The sequence below is a fragment of the Leptinotarsa decemlineata genome, unplaced genomic scaffold (assembly GCF_025532065.1).
Source record: "Leptinotarsa decemlineata unplaced genomic scaffold, Ldec_3_MD MMD2_tig00026294_RagTag_RagTag, whole genome shotgun sequence".
Taxonomy (NCBI): domain Eukaryota; kingdom Metazoa; phylum Arthropoda; class Insecta; order Coleoptera; family Chrysomelidae; genus Leptinotarsa; species Leptinotarsa decemlineata.
In genome coordinates this window covers 11,774,009-11,794,313 of record NW_027412674.1, presented here as the reverse complement: position 1 = coordinate 11,794,313, position 20,305 = coordinate 11,774,009, and the positions used below count along the sequence as shown (strand labels likewise).

Below are 20,305 nucleotides of genomic sequence, written 5' to 3'. Positions count from 1 at the left end.
TTCTAGAGATCAATTACCCTAACACCAAACTGATATTTTTGCACTCGACGCGCGTTTCGCTAACAAGGTTAGCATCTTCAGGAGAAGCAAATTGATACTGAATCTAAAGACAAGGGTTAGCTGTTTATATACCTGAAGTTTTTTGGTCCGATGTGGACTTTGTTTATTAAATGATGATTATCCTAATTGATTTTTCGGTAATTAACTAGTGGAACCACTACCTGCAAATTAATTTGTCCGCTTTTTAATCTATTGTTGACAAATTAATTTGTATATTTAGGTATATAAACAGCCAACCCTTGTCTTTAGATTCAGTATCAGTTTGCTTCTCCTGAAGATACTAACCTTGTTAGCGAAACGCGCGTCGAGTGCAAAAATATCAGTTTTGTGTTAGGGTAATTGATCTCTAGAAAAAGTATTTAAAAATCGGTTTGCAAAACCACTCACTACCTCACCTAACCCCACGAACACACGGCACTGTTAAAGAAATATTGTGAAACGACAAAAAATTAGTATTCAGCCAGTCCAGCTAGCCGAGCCTTTACTCCTCAACTACATTTGATATCACGTTTACTAATTATCTGGGCGACTAGGGGCCACAGGCAAGAAATGTTTATGACTGTACTCATCTTTTTATTGCCGTTCCAATTGGGAATGGATATACATCTATTGAGTGGTCGCTTATCATGGGATTTCTAGCACGTGGTACATCAAGAGTTCTTGCCACAAGGTCGTACGGTCAATAAGGAGTATTATTTTGAAGTTATGCGCCGCCTGCGAGAAGCAATACAAAGAAAACGTCCGGTATTGTGGAAAAACAACTCATGGCGTTTACATCACGATAATGCACCTGCTCACTCGTCATTGCTTGTTCGTATTTTTTTTTACAAAAAGCATCGTAATCATGCCTCAGCCACCGTATTCACCAGATGTGCCCTCCTGCGACTTTTTCCTGTTCCCAGTATTGAAGAGTCCCAGGACAGGTCGGCGTTTTGCAACGATTTGGGAGATAAAACCGAATCACTGAGAGAGCTCGAGGACATACCAAAAACTGCATATCAGAACTCCTTCAAGGATTGGAAAAAAACGCTGGCACAATTGTGTTATATTTGAAGGGGACTTACGTTGAAGGGAACAAAAAAGAAATTGATGGATGAATGAATACTTTTCGAGAAAAATGAAAATTTACCTTAGTTTTTCAACAGACCTCGTACATAGGTGGTATATAGGTTTGTAATCTCACACTTTTTGTATGAAAATATTCTATGGAATCATTCTTGAAATTTTTAGGATCTGTTGGTAGGTTATACTCACTTAACAAAGGTTAAGTAAGTATGAACTGAGTAATTAATAAATATAGTTTAAAAAACTAAAAAACATTTTTAAATGAAGAAATACATGTAGAGTGAGTTCGAATTATATCAAGGAAGTTACGTACAGCGCCATCTGTCCGCGAATAGATCAAGCAATAATGTCGATAATTCTGTCAAATACACATCCCAAGCTTGAGAGTTACAAACAAACAAACGTACATACAGGTGAAGCTAATATAAAGCGTGTAAAAAAGCACGTAATATAGAGATGATTCAAAAAAGTACTAAATATAGAGCATTAGGAAGAGAAATAAAATCAATATTCAGGTTGAAAAGAAAATAAACTGTCATAAACACGAAAAATGAAAATAAATTTATCGGTTGAAAAAATCTTTGCAATGAACGTGAACGATTAATTTTCGAATCAATGTTGCTGTGCTCGGTCAGTTAAAATGTAAGATAACGAGGGCATTGAAGCATATAGTGTTCGATCCGATTCATTCACTCTCGCATATATGCCTCGAGAATACTAATTTATTCTATTATATTGACCTTGCAAAAGAATTAATCAAAACTCATTTTCAATAGTATCGTTAAATAATATTCCAGACAAATGGAAACCGGTTGATTAGTGTGAACGGTTATTTCTACTCTACGACTCAATCGTTATTGTGAATTGGCAATCGATGAGTATAGTCGAAGTAACCGATATAGTAATCTTAAAGGTATCGGCGAAGTCAAAGGCAAAAAAAAACAATACAAAGGAATTATGCCGCAATGAATTAGTCCACGTGGACTGAAGAATTGGCGGTACGTATTGGATAAATTTTACTAACCGAGTTTTATGATTAGCTGAAGAGTCATAAAACTAAATTTTAAGTCATGTAACGGTGACCAACAGAATGTAGCGAATGTAGCGATGTATGTAGCGATGAGTACCGCCGTTGTGTCATCAATGTTCAGTTCAGGAACTGATCGCGATTTGAGTGTTGAAATTCGATATTGATGAAGTTATAATTACTTAAATTTTTGTTATTTTTTTGAAATGTGGCGTCCTTGGACAAGTACTAATAGTAATAATGAGTGTGATAACAACGCAGACTTTTTCCTGTGTAGTGATTCCAATAGCGCTAGTGAACAATGCGAAAAAGAGATACCACTGAATAAGATTCGGATGCATTTGAATATTGAAACACAGATATTATGTTTTAATGTATATAAGAATCTACATATCAAGTTTGGTTTCGAGGAAAAAAAACTATTACAAGCAACATCAGATTTGACCGAAATTCCTTTCTCAACTGTACGTAAAATAGTCAAAAACAAACCTTATGAACGCAAGACGCGATTTGATGCGGGATTACCAAAACCTTTAGATGTTCATCTAATAAAATCATTAAAAAAACAATATACGACTGTTACAAAAGCAATGAGATTCCTACAATTGAAATCATAAGGAAGAAATTGAATACTTCCGGCCATAACGTGAGCTGCTGTGACAAAACTCTTCAGAATTGGATAAAGTATTGTCCGATCGACTTTCCACACGAGTACTTTTATTCATAAAATTGTCCAAGTAACCTTATTTTGTTGAAAAATATTGAAAAATATCTGTCATTTCAAAGTTTTGGGGTGTGGACCATCGGGGGTAGTCCGTTCCTGACTTTGTAGCAAAACAACTGACTCCTGCATGAAAGCTCATCGACGGAATTCATTTGTTTAGTCAATTACCAAAATTTGGATGATTTTGAATATTCACTTGAAAAGTTATCAAAGAAAAACATTTTTCATTTTGTAACTTCGAGGGCCCGTAACTTGGTTACGAAGACTTTTAGGAAAAAAAGTTATATGAAGTACTGGTGATATTTTGACCCCATCTATATACATTCCCGAGAGGAAAAGAGGAAGTCCAGGGACACCCTGTATACCTCATATATCAAATTTTCTATACTTCCCTGGTCCATTCTGTCTCCGTATTTTTTCAGTAGTCAAATTTAGAAACATCAAAGTCAAAGCCTATTATGATAAGAATACATTTTTTTCAATATCTCCAATTTTTCGAAAAAGAATGATGACTTATGATACATCATTGAAAGGGTAAAATCTGGTTCTATTCAAAACAGAAAGAATCCAAGGTAGCGCCCATAAGAAAAAATAAAGTTGATAGTGGTGGCCGGAAGACGAAACGTCGGATAACAAATCTGAAAACACCATTATGTAGCAGGGAAAAAGTGGCAATGTGGAAGTCCAATTTACTTTCGAGTCCTTCAAAAAATAAACCCAGAAAAAAATAAAAACCATTTCCCAAAATTTCTGTTTCTTCCGGATATCTCCGGATATACTCGGAATTTTAGAACTTTCTCAACGGCATATTATTAGTCAGGTAAATGCGCAACTTTGCTTCGATTTACCCATCTTCGTGTCTCTCATAGTTTCCGAAATCCTAATGGTGAGGATGGAATTTGAAACACCGTGTATCGACTTCTTTTCTTTAAATTGTCCCAGGAATACGTCACTTGAATATTTTAACGTACTCATGTTACACCCTGTATCATTACAAAACTAGGTTTCAATTCTTTCAAAAAACACATTTTGGGATTTGGTTGCTTCTACAAGGATTCGAATATTTGAAAAAATTAATACGGCCACCTGATTTCGCCCTTTTGTGGAAACGGTTGCTGAAGGTATAGAAGTCCTTGCAGCTGTGACAATAATGGATGTGAGATTATGCACTACATTGTCTGAAAATTCGTCTCGGTACCTGTACTGAGTGGCACGACAAAATCGTATTATTCAATGTGAGGGGACAACAAGTTCATAAGCTCATTCGCAACCGATAAACTGTTTGAAAAAAAATCTATTTTGAAATCTGTTTTTCCGTTAACCTGCTGTCGCACCCCTATGAACGGCAACCCTTAGAAGTCGAAACTTGTGCGAGCTAAGGATTAACGAGGTCTTACCTTTTAACGTGTGATTCCTACTTGAGTATATTTTGCCAAAAAGTTACATTAGTTACAACTTTAAATTTGGTTCGTGTGGAAGTTGTAATAACGTAACCGATTTACGAGATACAAGATGTCGAAAACATGAATACATTTTTTTCAAGAGTGGTAATAGGATAAATTTTTCTTGAAAAAAAGCTATTGTTTTCTTTGTCAACGTTTCGAATGTAACTAAATTATTCTTCAGGGCTCGAAATGGAGTACCTTCGTGTTGAAAATATAACTATTTTAAAATAATCACATATATTAAATAAATACATAATAAAAAACACTAAAATAATTTGAAATTTCGAGGCAATACTACACAAAGATATGGAACAAACGAAAATTTTATTGTTTTAGTGTTTTTTATTTTCATTATGTATCTAATGTCATTTTAGGTCGATTTAGGCCTGTATTTCGGAAAGTTGACATAACCAGCTGTAAATTTGTATAAACTTTGTATTTTGGCATCCTAAAAGTATTCTCAAAATTCACATATGATTCGACGGCCGCAACTTGAAAAATTGGGGGTCAAAAGTCAAAAAAACCTAATTTTTGCACGTTTTTTGCCAATATGTCGTTTCCAATGGGTTTTATGCTAATTGTATTTATTATCAATATTGTAGAGAATTAAATTATATTCAACTTTTGTTTCAAACATTTTTTCATACGTTGGATTGTTTTTGAAATAGAGGGCAGCGCGAGCGCAGATTAAATATTATTTCAAATCAACTGGTTGTCCCGATCGAAATCAGCTCATTTGAGGTTTATAAATTATTACTTAATAAATAATATAATTGTTTATTTCATTTTTCATTAACAAATACATCAACACTAAACAGGCCAGAGATGATGCAGATGTTCTCATTATTGAGACAGCTATTGAAGAATCTAAACGCCAAAGAACAGCAATTATAGTCGGTGAATATATTGATTCACTTGTGATTTTAATTGGGCGTACATTATCTCTTGAACAAGAAATTTTCTTTAAAAAAGTTGGCAAAGCAAATGTGAAAACGGAAATATACTCCTCTAAGAGTTTCGACAAATATTCAAGTTCTAAAGAACACATTTTGTTCCTTCACGCTTTAAGCCGCTGTGATACGACTTCTGCGCTCTTTAAAAAAAGGAAAAAAAACGTTTTTAAGAACATTCGAGAAACTATCTAATTTGCATGGATGAACATGCCGCAGCATTTGAAAAAGAAAACTGCCCGGATAAAAGATTATTTGATAGTGGATTGCAAACTTTATTAGCTGTTTATAATGCTCCAAAGTGTGTAGATACTATCGATCATCTTCGTTAAGCACAATATGTCAAGCTAACAAAGCTCAATAAACCTGTGCAGTTATCAAATATCCCACCAATAAGTGGAGCAGCTCACCAACATTTTAATCGTGTTTATTACCAAGTTCAAACTTGGTTAGGACATGATTTGGAACCCCAGGAATGGGGTTGGACAATGCGTAACGGATTGATAGAACCTATCATGACCATTTTACCACCTGCTCTAGATGAGTTACTCAATACGATATTCTGTAACTGCAAAAGTGGTTGTGGTTCAAGATATGGATGCAGGAAAGCGGGGTTGCAATGCTCTTTAGCTTGTGGCCACTGTAATGGGCAAGCTTGTCTCAATGATGTACTATATGGGTGAAGATGACAATAAAGATGATAACGCCCTTGAATTTTACAACTGCGAGAAGACGACGACGATGAAGAAGAAGAAAATTGAAATTAAAACTCATTATTTTTTAATTATTTCATCTGTTTTTTTAATTTTGACATTCACAAATGTATCAAATGAGATTTTTTAATAAAAATATTATTCAAAATTTTATTTATTTTCTATTCATTTTTATTTAGTAAAGAATGATTACTATAGATTGGATTCAAATTATAATGTAATATATTTTATTTCTGACCGGGATATTATAAGCTTATATCGTCATAGTTACGCTATCAATAAAGAGGGTCATAACTCCCTTGGGACATTATAGATTTTATAATTCCCTCTACCTTTCACAAGTAAAAATAAATAGAAATGAAAACTGAACCATATTTTATTTATTCACGTCATTACAAATAATAAATGTACAATATTGAAATGTTCCCTGAAAATTACTTCCGCCACTGGAAACAATTTCTTCTTTTGTATGGCTGGAGCTTCTGTTCACTACAGTCGAGGTACCTGCCTCTTCTGATGACAAAGTAGACAACATACGCGCCGTTTTATTTCTCAATTCGATGCTATCCTCCAAATACCCCTCCGCCACCGTGGAACTTTTCCAACCTCCGTGTCTTTTTAAGTTAGTCATAGTTGCTCCTGCATTGGCTAGAGCAGTAGCAGAAGTGCGACGAAGGCAATGTCCCGTATAGGAAGATGAGTTTGGCAATCCTAAATACATTGCGATTTTGCTGGGGATTTTCCCAAACATGTTTTTTCCAATTGGCTGAGATGTACATTTATTTTGTCGGAAGCTCAAAAAAAATCGTTCAATACCTTTAGGACGCAAAGACATATAAAGTCTTAATGAAGGCAAAGCGGAGAACTCTTTTTCATCCACAACTGTACATTTCTTCGATACACCAGTTTTACTTTCCGGTACGTTCACTACCATAACGGAATCCCGGTCCTCTATATCCGATATCTTCATATTCAAAAGTTCCTGACTTCTGCATCCTCCAAAATAACCCATAATCAAAACAACCTATAACAAAAAAAAGGAAATAAATACACACAAAAAGGAAAATAAGAAAAAAATTACCTTATGCAATAAATGAATATCATTAGGAGCGTCCTTTAGGAATCTGATAACATCTTTAGGAGATAAAACAGCAGACGTTTTCGGCTTATAACTCTTACTCTTCCGTTTCAAAAAAGCCTGTAGTTCATTGAACTTGGTGATATCTCGTTTCTCATGTATAGTCACCATCGATTTTAGCATTGACCATTTAGTCCATAAAGAATTCGGACTATACATTTCTGACTGAAACGAATAAACACAATTACTACCAAATCTACCGAAAAACATAGAAAATTCCTTACCAGTTCTTGAAAATATGCCAGAAATACAGTTTCAGTGACATCTTTTGGCATAACATTTTTCCGTGTCAGCCAGTCCAGATATATCTTGTATTCTTTTTGGTATACGGCTTCACTTTTCGATGGAATTAATGATTCTCTTGCTTGTTCAGCTTTTTTCAAAATATCCTCCATTATATTTGGGGTAGAAAACACGTTTTCACCGCAAACACAGCTTGATAACAAAGTTCTGTTTATAAACAAGTAACATAGCAACAACCTAGCAACAAGAAAACTCTACTATAATCAACGGTACCTGATTCAAATATACCGGGAAGGTAATGAATTGGTACATTTTTCCGTTTCAAAAATGAACAAAATTTTATTGAAATCGTTCAGAAATAAAATTATCTATGTACCACGGGAATTAATGAGCCTTAATAACCTCAAGCAATTGCTGTCCCTCGGGCCAGAGGCCCTCGGGACGCAAACTTTGCCATCGGTAATTAAGGCCCTCTTAATTCCCTTGATACATAAATAACTATTTTTCCCTCTACAAATTTATAACTACACGGGCAGGTAAATAAATTAATACTAAATTAAAAATAAATAATTAATGAAAAAAATATTTAAAAATCGGGACAACCAGTTGATTACAAATAATATTTAATCTGCGCTCGCGCTGCCCTCTATCTCAAAAACGATTCAACGTATGAAAAAATGTTGAAACAAAAGTTGTATAGAATTTAATTCTCTACAATATTGATAATAAATACAATTAGCATAAAACCCATTTGAAACGAGATATTGGCAAAAAACGTGCAAAAATTCGGTTTTTTGACTTTATATTTTTAGGATGCCAAAATACAAAGTTTATACAAATTTACAGCTGGGTATGTCCACTTTCCTAGGCAAACCCCCTAAAATGACTGGACTAGTTTTATTTTCAACACGAAGAGACTCCCTTTCGAGCCCTGAAGAAGAATTTAATTAAATTCGAAATGTTGGCAAGATTTTTTTTTAAGAAAAATTATTCATGTTACCCAACTAACCCTTTTTGAAAAAAATATGGGATTTCAAAACTAGGTTAATTAATCATGAATAAAGTTTATAATAGATTTGTCTAGAGTTGTATGATTTGTCTAGAGTTGTATGATTCACATGATATAGCAATGTTACCACATGATAAAAAAAACGTTCTGTATACATCCAGCATCTTTTCTTAAACCTCTTTTTCGACAATCTCAAATTTGTATCAGAGAGCAACTATCTTGGATAATTTTTTTCACTTTACGACTTTGTTGAGAACATGCCCGAATACTCCAATTATAGTGTATTATCGAATCCTCATCTTTGCTTTTAAAAGACCAGAGGGTGCGCCATTCTCCGAAACTACAGCTTGGGGGAGACATAAGAGGAAATAAGTGCCATATTGCAGGAGGGTGAATGAGGGCGATACAAATTTTCATGACGCATGTGGGTCAATAGTGTATCTATTCATTGTTTACTGAACTTACATGCAAAAAACAACTAGTTTTGGTGATATTGTTGCTGTACGTATTTCAATATCGGCAATAAATTGAGGTTTTAGAATCAAATGAGAAATCAATTTGCTGCAGTTACAAAATATTGTTATATCAGTATTTCTGGGGTGAAAGTTTTACGGAAATCTCTTTGTAAACTGCTTTTCAAAACTGCTAACTTTCAAAAATGACACATCATTGTAATGAATTGTACAGACAATCAACTGTCCAAATTTCTATGGTAACGTTTTATACCATCAATATATAGGTCGTTTCAAAAGTTTTGTCTGATTGTGAGTCTACTTTGAACTGGAATAATAGCCGCCATCAGTACACTTTGCCAGTATAACACAACTCGATTAATTCCGTCAACATTAAAATTGGGTGATTGTTATCGTCGACAAGGGCCGTTTATGCCTAGTCCTAATTGGCGAAGGTTATACCGGTGAGAAAGTTATCAATATGGTTGAAATGATGGTAGTCGGTTGGCGAGTGGTCTGGGGAATATGGTGGGTGAGGTAGAACTTCGACGCTCAAATCGTTTAATTTTCGAACGGTGATTTGAAAAACGTGCGAACGGGCGTTGTCGTGGAACAGAATCGGACCCTCTTTGTTGACCAGAGTCGGCTGTTGCTGACGTAATTTTCGGTACATTCCGTTTATTTCCTCACAATAGGACTCTGTTGTTATTGCTTGGCCTGGTTGCAGAACTTTATAGTGAATCACAGCAGCTGCTGACCACCATTCAGTAACCACTGACTTTTTCTGGTGATTTTTCGATCAGGACGGTGTCCAACCACTGTCCTGATCGTCTTCCGTCGTCGTAAAGGATCCACTCTTCATCACATATGACGATTAGACCCAAAAAAGGACTGTTTGACGAAAGCAAAGAAAAACAACCCTTGAAACGTGACAATTTCTGTCGATCGATCAAATCGTGGGGCACCCACTTTTCCAGCTTTTTGACCTTTCCAATTCGTTTTGAATGATGAAAAACCGCATGGGAGCTGGCGCCTAGTTCTTCCGAAATTCCAAGCATAGTTTATGATGGGTCAGTCTCTACCAGAATCCTCAAATCCTCCTCCTGAAATACTGTAGGTCGACCACTTCGGGGCTCATTTTGGTGGCTAAAATCTCCGGAACGAAATTTTGCAAACCGTCGTCGAAAATTGCGTTCTTCATTACTATCATTGACAGATACCTGGTTGATTTTTCGAGCTGTTTTGGCAGCGCTTTGGTTTAATTTTAATTCGTAGAGAAAAATAGGCCAAATATTGTTTAACGACATAGTAGTTGATGTGCTGAAAAGAGGCAAAAACTAAAATTTGGAAAAAATGCAGCATCAATGTATAGGTTACCAAATTCTCTATGGATTAGTATATATCATGACACAGTAGAATGTATATTTATTGAGATATGGAGCTACAAAAACACATAACGTTCAATATTTGCTGACTAATTTTGCAGCTTTGTAACACGGAATGGCTCGCCTTTTCATAAAAAAAACTCACTCAAAACTCTTTAAAACACATGTGAAGACAAACGTTTGTTTCATGCAGAAGCCTTCCATATAATAATAATAATAATATAGAGGTTTCTGACACAAGGTGCAGGGCCTGCCGCGAGGCGCCCGTGACTCTAATGCACTTGCTATCAGTAGTTCTATATATCAGTGCTATATTACCATCTACGGCACTCTTACGGTATTGACGAGACACCGGTGTTGCCCTACGCTCCGGGGAATATTGAAACCGTTGTGGGGAACGAGAAGTGCCGAATTTATTGGAACTATTCGTTCCCACCCTCTGGCTCATACAAGCTAATAAGCCTGACGTGGTTCTTCTCGACCACCAGAGCAAAACGATATTTTTCGTGGAGTTTTCAGCTCCTGGCGAGACAAATATCGTCAGGAAAGAGGAGGAAAAACGGATAAAATATCGAGATTTTCTTCGCAGACTCTATCCAGATCACTCTGTCAAGATGGTTGTTCTGATTATTGGAGTCCTTTGTAGAATGATGTCCTCTCTATTCTCGAATCTTAAGATCATACCGGCTTGCCGCACTAAGGCAGAAATGTTAGCCGCACAGATGCAGAAGGCTGTCATTCTTGGCTCACTGCGCTTGGACCCAATGATCACTTACCCCACGGTGTGGGGAGTGGTCATTGATTGATAATGCTGGCGCGCCCTCCCGAATGTATCGGGGCTTCGGGGGATAGTGCCTGACCAGCGCACATTACGGTGAAAAAAAATTATATCGCCTTTATTATTTCAAAACCAAAACAAAAAACACAACATAACTTGTATATTCAACTTACAATTGAAATAAAGGGCGAAGTTCATCGTCCGTAATGAAATACATCACGGAAAATATTTCGAACCAATGAAAAGTTTCGATGATGCTTCACTCACACTTTTTTTTTTAGAAAAAACCGCATATGTGGATGCGGATGCGAGATTCCGTCAAAATCGTATTCTGGATCGGTAAGCAGAGATAGACAGTGGTTGGAAGAGGTCTTTCAACAGAGACTTCCGAACTTTGACAATTGATAACGGGTGTTGTGTTCGGGCAACGTACCGCGCGTTTCGTCAATTTTACGGTCGCCATAATCGTTCTACCGAGAGGAATATTCGCAATGTGGTGGATAAATTTGAGTCCACTGGTTCAGTAAACGATCGACCAACATCTGTACGCCGACGAAACGCAAGATCTACCAAAAACATCGCTGCTGTTGTGAGTGGGCAGGCTAATCCGAGGCAGTCGATTCCGCGTCGCTCACAATAACTCAGGCTTTTGCAGACCACAACTTGGCAAGTTTTGCGTCGTGACTTGGGCCTGCACCCATACAAACTGAAAGTAAACGACCATAGACAACGACGTATGTTTGGTGAATGGGCGCTGGAGCAGTTGGCAAGTGACCCTAATGTTCAATAAAAAATCACCTTCAGCGATGAGGCTCATTTCTGGAAGAGTGAGTGAACAAACAAAATTGTCGAATTTGGTACGATACCAATGCACATGAGTTCCAAGAGTGTACACATCCCGAAAAGTCACTGTTTGGTGTGGATTTTGGGCTGGCGACGTCATCGGTCCATACGTCTTTGAGAACGACTTGGGCCAGGCTATCACTGCCAACGGCGAGCACTATAAGCCGATGACTACCAACTTATTTTGGTCTGAATTTCGTTATGATCTGGACACACAGAACTTAAACATAGAGGAGAACGGAAATAGCGTTCTGTGATAGTGTTCCTACAAGGAGAAAATTAAGCAGTAGGAACGCATGCGCATAACGCGTTTTCGGAGATGGTTTCAGATTATTTGCAGCCCACTTTGAAAAATCCGAAAATAAAATTGACACAATATTTGTACTTTTGCTATTTTTTGTTTTATAGGGGAGCTCTCTCAATCTAGCCATGCTAAATTAGAAAAAGGTCTTTTGGAATCTATAGTATAATAGGTTGGGGAGGACTCGCTTCCTTATACCTTGAAAGGATCATTAAAAAACAACTAATTTTTAAAATAACCCTAACTTTTAGAAATAATCTTTTTGAGAAATCAGAATAGTGGACCCACGTCAGTGAAAGTTGTCAAAAAATTGCTTGTTTTCCATTTGAATGAAACCAATGAAGTTTGTCCTACCAACATCAAATGAAACGTTGGTGCTGTGATTCAACTATCTACCTCAAAATTTCAAAAGCATAAGAGAATAAACGGATGGGGTAAAATAGTAAATTTCACAGTCTTGTTAGGTTGACTGATCAGCTCACTCATGACATCATCATCAGATGATTACAATATGTGCAGGTAAAAAAAAATCTCGAGGGCAGCCCCCATGATATTGTAATTTATTACTGGTTTATACACTTTACAATTTAATATTAGATAAAATGTTAGGCAATTCCTAATGTTCACCTACCAAACTTGTGTATTTCCTTGTGAATTGCTTTTATTATTTTTGACAAAATTGCCAAAACAGAAAGCCCCTTGGTTTTGCAGTTTCTGTTGGTTTATTTGCTTTCGTGCTATATTTAATTATTTTCACTATTGCAAGAGTAAACTTAAACTATTATTACAGGATATCATTTAATAGAAAAGTGAAAAAAATTATAACACGTTAATCACGAATCCAAAATATTATTACAAAACATTGGAAAACTAAGACAAAGTGAATCTGGTGTAAATTCGTGAACTCACTTGGAAGCGACAGTTTTTAAGGTTTCAAATATGTCAATAAAACTATTAATAGTAATGAATAATTTATTTTAATGTGATAATTACAAATCAATAAAAATAATAATCATGTTCTGACAAACAATATAACTTGATAGTAATTTCCAATATCAAAAACATTGCTATACATTGCAAAAAACTACTTTTTTGTGGTATCATTCACTTAACATACAGAAAATGTCATCCAGCCAAACCAGTTGAGAGTCTGCACATGGAAATTCGAGTGAAATCTAACCAATTTACAAAAAATCTCATAAACGTTACATAACTGTATTCCAATGCATTCTCTGGAATGTCAGATTATTTTGTATGTTATTGGAATTATTTTGATATTCAATAATATCTAACAATAACACATCACAGAATTGTATACAAAGTTGTGTAATGGAATTGTTAATGTCAATCAAGTGATTAATATTTTCATTGAAGTTTATACATAATATACCGAAAAGACAAGAGGTTACTGATGACATCTACAGCGTTTTTCTTGAGTGTGGCTCGTCCACTAGGAGTAGCTGGAAAGTTGATATCACAACAATCAAAATGCCTGGAACAAAGCTTATTTCTGGGACTCATATTTTCCACTCCTGAGATTCCCAAAATCTCCAACCATTCCTTTTTCTTGGACCCAAAACTGAAATGCACAAAAATCATACAAAAATGATCCATCGTTATTCTGGTCAATTATTTTCAGGCCGAGCCTGATGTTTGACCTTGAAGCACTTCAACTTACCTAAAATAATGAACTCCAGGAATATTACCGCTGCTGCTACAGGACCCGATGAAACAATGATCAGGCATACTTCCAATACTTTCAACAACACTTGAGTTGAGGCGAAATAAAATTGGAACAATGAAAAAATCACGTGAAATCGGTACAATGCATTTACAAAAACGACTTTCTAAACCTGTCATTTGTCAACAATGTCAACGTTTGTAGCCAATGCGCAGACTCTCCTACTGCAAGTCATTTCCCCTTATAGGAACGTTACATTATCATAAAATGTATTATTTTTCCGTTCTCCTCTTTTAAGTTCTGTGTCTGGACATCAACGACATGTGATTTCAACAGGACGGCGCTACGTGCTACACAGCTCATGCCGCGTTGGATATTCTACACGAGCGACTTGAGGGCTAACGAGATCGTGCGATAAGACTCCGTTAGACTCTTTCTTGTGGAGTTTTCTTAAGTCGCAGGTGTATGCCAATGAGCCACAGTTAACATAACCGACGCCATCGGTCAAATTCAGTCTGATTTCCCAGAGTCATGGGAAATTGAACGTTTTGGATGGGCTCCACCCAGAGAAGCCATGGCGGACATTTGTGTGTGCTATGTTCCATACATCTGTATCTGTAGAGTAGAGAGGGAGAGTGTAGATCCACAAAACTTAGGCCACATATGACCCATTGTACATCCTCCCGGGAGTTACCCTCTTAGGTCATCGTCCATCCTGTCCTTTCCAGGAAGTTGGACAGGTCACTAGGAAACACTAGGCAGGTGTAGGCCAAGACTCGCCGAACACACACTCTCTTTGGTAACTTTGAGGTGTTTCACGATGGCCTCAGCGAAGTTTTTGGAAGGTGCAGCGACAACTGTTGTTGCGCGGCTTCTTCAACCTTCTTAGGGTTCCCTCCGTGAAGGTGCACAAGTGGGGGAGCTTTCCTGCAGGGGCAGCCGGTTCCTTCCCTTTATTCAAGGCGGAGCTCTTGGCGCTCGCCGTAGAAAGTGCCCTTGCTGTTGGAGGTGGAGTGTGGAAGGAGTTGGGTGCACTTATAGTTGCTGCCACTCCTGACTCTTTCGCTCTCTTTTGGCCTCGGCACCGCAAATGCGCTTACGCCTTGGCCTTTGTATCACATCACGAGGTGATCTGCTATGTCCAGCCTCATTCCAAGCGGTAGATTAGGGTGGACATTTCTGTTCATTCCCAGTCACCGCCTTAGATTGAAATGAGCACTTCTGTCCAGCCTCGGGATTGGTTTTTGTTTTTTCTCTTTTTAAGTTCGTTTCATTCATGTGTGTTCCACGGGGCTCTGGCAGAGCCCCGCATTACCAGAGGTAGGCTGATAACAATGAGGTTTCGCCCAGTTCCCCAAGGGGATCGTTAGTAACCGCATATCATCCTGCGGCCATTCAGCTGGCGGCACGATTCCTTACACCTTAGCTTGGGTAGGTTGGTCCACAGTGGCATGTTTTGCAAAGGCTTTTGGGGAATTTTAGTTCCCCTAGCCCTACTTATTTCTGCCACTGATCAGGTGTCCGGCGACCCCGTCCGTAAGGCCACATTGGCTTCCCGGACAGGGCCTCCAGTCCCCTGGCCATTCCCCTATCTGCGCCCGATAGGTAGCCCAACCCACGGGTTCCACACATAGAGGCATTAATATGTCTTTCAAACGAATAAAAATTTGGATGATGCTCACTCACACTTTTTTTTAGAAAGAAACCGCATCAGCCGTAGCTATTAACGTCAAACATATACAATATATCTAAATTATGCAGTTGTATACATTACAGTTTAAATAAAATGTTACATTCTTCAGGAAATTCAATAATATTGTTTGCATTGGTACTTTGGAAAATCACTTAGATCGGAGGGGATTTTATTGTTCAGTCTCTCAACTGTGGGGAGCACCCTACCAGAACATGCCTAACAGTCACAGACACTTCCCGCGCAAAACATTCTGGTGGCGGTTCTTTCCTCAGTAGATGTTCATGCGTAAGGCGAGTGTATCCCAGTCGCAATCTGGTAATTATGACTTGATGGGACCGGTTTGTTGCTTTGTTGTTCCAAGAATAGAATATAGATTTGATTTCCTTGAGTTTGGAGGGTTTTTGAGACCAATGGTGATTCCACATTTCTACAATTTAGCCATGGAAAAAGGATTTGACATCTGTTGGCAATGCTTTCTTACTGAGAGTACATGCTGGATATTCTAGAGCTTCTCTGGCAAGTTTATCAGTCTGGTTCACATGTACTCGATTTACCTCTTTTTGGTGACATTTTTCAGCTCTGTCCAAAAATTACGACCAAGGTGTCATTCGATTCGTATTTTTGCCTAGAAAGTTTAAGGAAAGGTCCGAAAATGCGCCGATGAAAATTGCAAAAGTTATAAACAATTAAGTGAAAAAAAAATGGGGCTTTAGTTTTTTCTCAATATCTCGGAAAATTTTCAAGATTTTGGAAATTTGAAAAAAGATTTGAAAAGATCAATGAATTTGCGTAAAAAAAGTCCCGACCTCGAAACTGTATCTCGATTATTTATAATTTTTGCAGAGCCCTGAAAATAGAGCCAAAAGCGGGTAGTCTGCCTTCCGCGCGCCTTTCGCTACTCTGACATAAAAACAAATAAAATTATTGAAACATATTAAATGTAGATATTAAGGAATGAAAAAATTCATGTTTGGTTGGGATACATCAATAAACAATAATCCGCAGCAAAAAAATTGTTATCCCAATTTTAACGTTAATTATAAATTTGTTAATTAATAACTTTTTCTGAATTGAAAGTTGATATAAAAATCCCTATAATTATTAAACTAAAATCCTGGCATTTTTTTCCTTTGGTGAAGTTATCCTTAATAGGCAAAAAATAGATTACCGTTGCCAAAACAATAAAATTGTTATTTTCTATTTTTTTTATCAACAATTGAAAATTATAATTTTATAATAAATACATTACACAATATTTTTTTCAATTTTTTTTTGCATTATGTTAATGGAAAAAAATCACGATTTTTAGAAAAAAAAATGGTTTCTTAAAAAAAAATTCATTGTTGCTAAAAATGCGATTGTTAATTAACAATCGTTTTTTGCAACTAAACATTAAAATTAAGGAACAGTTTTTTTTTATCATAAATTTCATTGTTCTTCAAGGTTTTGAAAAAACTTTTTTTCCTCTTTTTTTAATTGTTTATTTAAAAAAAATTGTTTTAAACAATTTGTTTTTTTAATTTTTTTTTCAATACTTTGTTCAATAATAAAAGTAACTATGTGTTATTTTTTATTTATTCTATTTTTTATAAAACTTTCAATATTGTGTTATTAAAAAAACACATAGTTACTTTTATTATAGAACAAAGTACTGAAAAAAAATTGTTTATAACAATTTTTTTTCAATAAACAATAAAAAAAATTTTAAAAAAGTTTTATCAAAACCTTAAAGAACTATAGAATTTATGATTAAAAGAAAAATGGTTCCTTAATTTTAATATTTAGTTGCAAAAAACAATTGTTAATCAACAAACGAATTCTTTAGCAACAAAGAAATGTTTTTAAGAAACAATTTTTTTTCAAAAAATCATGATTTTTTCAATTAACATAATGCAAAAAAATTCGAATTGCTTATAAACAAAGTATTTGTTTATGATAAATTTATTAACAATAGCTGTAAAAAATTAATAATTAGTTTTTAGCCATGAGACATTGAAACAATAAAAAAAAATTGTTATGTATTTTTTATAAAATTATAATTTTCAAATGTTAATGAAAAAATATAAAATAACAATTTTCTTATTTTGGCAACGTTAATTTATTTTTTTGCCTATTAAGGATAACTTCACTAATGGAAAAAAATGCCAGGGTTTTAGATTAATAATTATAGGGATTTTTATATCAACTTTTAATTCAGAAAAAGTTATCAATTAACAAATTTATAATTAACGTTAAAATTGGGATAAAATTTTTTTTGACTGCGGATTATTGTTTATTGATGTATCCCAACATTACATGAATTTTTTCATTCCTTAATATTTACATTTAATATGTTTAAATAATTTTTTTTGTTTTTATGTCAGAGTGACGAGAGGCGCGCGGAAGCCAGACTACCCGCTTTTGGCTCTATTTTCAGGGCTCTGTAAAAAATTATAAATAATCGAGATACAGATTCGGGAGTCGGGACTTTTTTTACGCAAATTCATTGATCTTTTCAAATGTTTTTTCAAATTTCCTAAATTTTGAAAATTTTCCGAGATATTAAGAAAAAACTAAAGCCCCATTTTTTTTTCACCTAATTGTTTATAACTTTTGTAATTTTTATCGGCGCGTTTTCGGACCTTTCCTTAAACTTTCTATGCAAAAATACGACTCTAATGACACCTTGGTCGTAATTTTTGGACAGGGCTGAAAAATGTACATGTGAACAAAAAAAGTACATGTGAACTAGACTATATCGGCTATCGTTTTATTTGAATTTAAAGTACGAGGCGGTTAATGAAATACCTTATATTTTTGTTTCAGCTTGGCCTACTCACGGCAGACAGAGGCGTCTGGTTGGCACCTCCCCGTGTTCCCGCCATGCTTTTAGGCATTATATTGTTTGCCCTCGTCGCTGGAGGCGCGAGGGCCGACGACGACGCCGCCACCACTTCTGGACCAGTCTTTTTGCGCGAACCCCCGAACCGCGTCGACTTCTCCAACACCACCGGTGCCATCGTGGAGTGTAGCGCCCGAGGAAATCCGCCCCCCGACATCATATGGGTGCGGTCGGACGGTACCGCCGTAGGAGATGTTCCTGGCCTCCGACAAGTTTTGGCAAATGGAAATTTGGTGTTCCCCCCGTTCAGAGCCGAAGACTATCGACAGGAAGTGCACGCTCAGATTTATGCTTGCTTGGCTAAAAACACAGAGGGGTCCATACATTCGAGAGATGTCAACGTTAGAGCCGGTAAGGAATTTCTGATCTGATTTATTATTATACTTGATAGGCCTTCGGACTTTTTGGACGATTTCATTTCTATGGAATATAGCAGCAATAGCAGGATTATAGCAGCAATAGCAGGATTATAGCGTCATTTTGAACGCACCATCGTTTGTCTGAAATATTTTGAACTTTTTTCAGAAATTCTACGTCTAGTCTGGAAATGTTAGTCGCAAGTATCTCGGAATGAGAGAATGTCAGTCATATAGTTGTATACATCTTGATTTTGGCACCTTGAAAATTGTCTCAGAACCTACTTATATATATATATCTCGTTTCCTATGGGTTTTATGCTATTTGTATTTATTACAAATATTGCAGAGAAAAAAATTCTCTACAACTTTTGTTTAAACACTTTTTTTATATCTTGAACCTTTTTCGAGATAGAGGCAGAGCGCGCGCTATTTAGAGTGCCATTCGAGATAAACCTCTAGTCCCCATTAAAAACACGCCATATAAAGGTTAAACATTATCGATATATATGTAATTCTAAATTTCATCAGCTAATAATCAACAACATTAGGTGCCATCCCCCTTCTCCTGATGATGCTTACTTGGTTAACAAAGATACTACTTAGTGGCCTTCTGACATGTTGGAAAGCACGTTAAATGGTAAGACACTCCTAGTCATCTCAATACCATACAATTTTTATCAAGTCGTTTTATGAACTCACAAGTTTTATGAACTAACCGTTCATGCCTAATTTTGAAACCGGCAACGCTCCATCGTCCCATAAACAACGATTTATTTTACAACCGACAACACCGAACCTGTCATGCTTGCGCTAGCGACGTATAACCTCGATACGATCTCCATCTCTCTTTGCATCGATTACGTCACACGTGTCTCTCTCACTCTCACAAACACAACTTTATATGAAACCTCAATTCTTCCCCAGAGCTAATCTAAAAAATTCTAATTTTAAAAAATTTGCTTTTTTATCAACTATTAATCAACAGCATTAGGTGCCATCCCCCCTTCTGATGATACTTACTTGGTTAACAAAGATACGAACTTAGTGATCTTCTGACATGTTGGAAAGCACGTTAAAACGTAAGACCCTCCTGGTCATCTCAATACCATACAATTTTTATCAAGTCGTATTCCTAACCGTCCATGCCTAATTTTGAAACCGGCAACGCTCCATCGCCCCATAAACAACGATTTATTTTACAACCGACAACACCGAATCTGTCATGCTTGTGCTAGCGACGTATAACCTCGATTCGATCTTCATGTCTCTTTGCATCATCGATTACGTCACACGTGTCTCTCTCACTCTCATAAACACAACTTTATATGAAACATCAATTCTTCCCCAGATCTAATCTAAAAAATTCTAATTCTAAAAAATTTGCTTTTTTATCAACTATTAATTAGCAACATTAGGTGCCATCCCTCCTTCTCCTGATGATGCTTACTTGGTTAACAAAGATACGACTTAGTGCCTTTCTGACATGTTTATATGACACTTTATATGAAACATCAATTCTTCCCCAGATCTAAGGATATTTTCCTAACTTCTACAAGGA

General features: G+C 36.2%; 2 protein-coding genes and 2 long non-coding RNA genes across 53 annotated transcripts in view; 2 read left to right on the top strand and 2 right to left on the bottom strand.

Annotated features, from left to right (window-relative positions):
• Positions 1-20,305, top strand: part of Dscam1 (Down syndrome cell adhesion molecule 1) — a 204,929-nt gene that overhangs the window by 4,943 nt on the left and 179,681 nt on the right. For all 50 annotated transcript variants that reach the window (XM_074180400.1, XM_074180382.1, XM_074180379.1 and 47 more), the window contains exon 2: positions 18,313-18,739. In XM_074180400.1, coding sequence (XP_074036501.1) covers positions 18,370-18,739 — 370 coding nt within the window. In that variant the 5' untranslated portion in view covers positions 18,313-18,369. The remainder of the gene's footprint in view (positions 1-18,312; positions 18,740-20,305) is intronic.
• Positions 6,343-7,826, bottom strand: LOC141484848 (uncharacterized). Its single transcript, XM_074180374.1, has 3 exons — positions 7,347-7,826; positions 7,066-7,287; positions 6,343-7,008 (listed from the first exon to the last, which is right to left on the bottom strand). The coding sequence occupies exons 1-3, from the start codon at positions 7,515-7,517 to the stop codon at positions 6,361-6,363; spliced, it is 1,041 nt and encodes a 346-aa protein (XP_074036475.1). The 5' UTR covers positions 7,518-7,826; the 3' UTR covers positions 6,343-6,360.
• LOC141484847 (uncharacterized) lies at positions 12,052-13,097 on the top strand. The gene is made up of 2 exons (XR_012466838.1): positions 12,052-12,652; positions 12,924-13,097. It is a non-coding gene; the product is annotated as an uncharacterized lncRNA (long non-coding RNA).
• On the bottom strand, positions 13,092-14,267 carry LOC141484846 (uncharacterized). The gene is made up of 2 exons (XR_012466837.1): positions 13,812-14,267; positions 13,092-13,712 (listed from the first exon to the last, which is right to left on the bottom strand). It is a non-coding gene; the product is annotated as an uncharacterized lncRNA (long non-coding RNA).